We start from the raw sequence: 1948 nt of genomic DNA, 5'->3' as shown, positions 1-1948 counted from the left end.
TTCTTCTTCTTCTTTTTCTTTGTATCTGTCAGGTCTGTTGCTTTACCTCTCCTTGGATGCTGTCTTCGTATCGTTACTCTTCCTTTTGCTATCTCGGCGGTAGGCAGAAGAACCTTCTTCATGTTGATATATACGCTATAGAGAAGAGGGGCCATAGAGAAGAGGAGAATTTTCATGACAACGGCGAAACGCAGCACTCGTTCTTTATGATGAGGCATCCAGTCTATAGATACCTGTAGCCCATCCATGCTGCAGTGACATGGATTCGTCTCTCTCTCTCTGTCTACAGTCTTCTTTCTTTCTTTTTTCATTCCTTCTATGTACTCCTTCATTCCGTCCTTTTCTTCTTTTTCTTCCTTCTGTCTTTGCTTTCTCTAGGAAAGAGATCTGAGGGTTCGAGGTTTGTATGGAGGGGAGCTCCTCGAACGCTTCAAGGCTGCTGAAGAGGCAAAGAAGAAACACGGAGTAAGTTGGCTCTCCATCTCTTCTCTCTCCATCCGCTTCCTTCTTTCTCTCTCTTTCTCTACATCCACTTTTCTTCTTCTTTTCCTTCTCTTTTTCTTGGTCCATGTGATAAAGATTCTTTCATTGCAATGAAGAGAAGAAGAAGAGAAGTTGGTCCCACTTCGAAGAAGAGAGAATGAAGGTATCCTACCTTGATGTATAGATCCTCCGCTCGTTCTAGCTCTTGTCAGTCTAACTAGCTACCTTAGTCTCATCTGAAAGTCTAAACTATTCTTTTTCCTGGAAGTCTCCGGTCCTCTTGAATCTTCGGGTTCAATTCTGCGGAAAGAGAAAAGAAAGAGAGAAGTGTGAAGAGAGAGAATGTGGGGAGGAGAAGAAGACAACTGCAAGTCACCAAGTAGCAAGAAGGCTTACAGTAACGAAGATAGATATAAATTCATCTCCCTACTAGAAAGCAAGTAATGATTCTCTTTCTCTCTCTCTTCTCTTTTGCTATCATCCGCTTCTCTTCACTCACTTCAAAAACGGACACTGTCTTCTTCTGCTGAACCTCTATATGCAGGTAGATAAGCTCATATACACATATATATATATATACATACATCTATACATCCGTACATGGAGGCATAACGACATCCTCACGCCGCTCATGTATATGTATGTATGGTATGTATGTATGTATCTATGTATGTATGTATCTATGTGCCTATGTGTGTATGTATCTATGTATGTATGTATCTATGTATGTATGTATAGAGACATTTATATATGGTTGGTTGAGTATGTGATTGCTTGTAGCTGGGATCGCCTGAATGGGTCAAGACGCAAGGGAAGCTGAAGAGTTTCTGTAAAGCTCATGATTTGTCTGTCGTTCCTCTTTCTTCTCTTCAACTTCTCTTCATCGCCATACTCGTCGGGTGTACATCCACTGCTCTCAAGTACGGTCATCAATGATCTCTATGTGCATGTATGAGGAGTATTCTACACGGATGCATGCATAGACAAAGACAACTAGCGTCCTTCGCCTATAAGATCGATAGGTACCAAAACACATCATCTATCCGTTCAACACTCTATCTACATATATATACAACTTTTCATACGCCCATCCATAGATATACAGTACATGTATAGGTGTATTCTTTCTTTATCCTTCTCCTTCGTGATCTACACAAGGAGAAGACTCACCCTATAAATCCTGATCTCTATACATACGTGTCATGCTTACTCTTCTGTCTAGGATGCCAAGAGATTCTCTTTCTATACCTTCTCCCTTCAGGCTCATTTCAAGCGCCGGTCGCATGCATGCACTCACCAGATCCCTTCCCCTGTCTTTAGATACTAAACAGTCTCCATCGCCATACAGGCCTCATCAGACAGAGTGGTATGGATCGTAGGCATGTATGCGCTCGGTCGTTAAAATGCTGTCTGTTCGCACGCACGCACGCTAAGTCTCTTTCCTTCCCTCTCTCTCTTTCTCTCC

General features: G+C 42.2%; 1 protein-coding gene across 1 annotated transcript in view; it reads left to right on the top strand.

Moving 5' to 3' along the window:
* Positions 1-1703, top strand: part of CSUI_000291 (60 kda inner membrane protein) — a 5150-nt gene extending 3447 nt beyond the window's left edge. Inside the window, exons 3-5 of the mRNA XM_068060525.1 lie at positions 33-99; positions 379-465; positions 1264-1703. Coding sequence (XP_067927498.1) covers positions 33-99; positions 379-465; positions 1264-1419 — 310 coding nt within the window. The 3' untranslated portion in view covers positions 1420-1703. The remainder of the gene's footprint in view (positions 1-32; positions 100-378; positions 466-1263) is intronic.
* Positions 1704-1948: the final 245 nt, after the last annotated feature.

Source organism: Cystoisospora suis, assembly GCF_002600585.1.
Source record: "Cystoisospora suis strain Wien I chromosome Unknown contig_119, whole genome shotgun sequence".
NCBI lineage: Eukaryota > Apicomplexa > Conoidasida > Eucoccidiorida > Sarcocystidae > Cystoisospora > Cystoisospora suis.
This window is presented reverse-complemented; position numbering and strand designations above follow the sequence as displayed.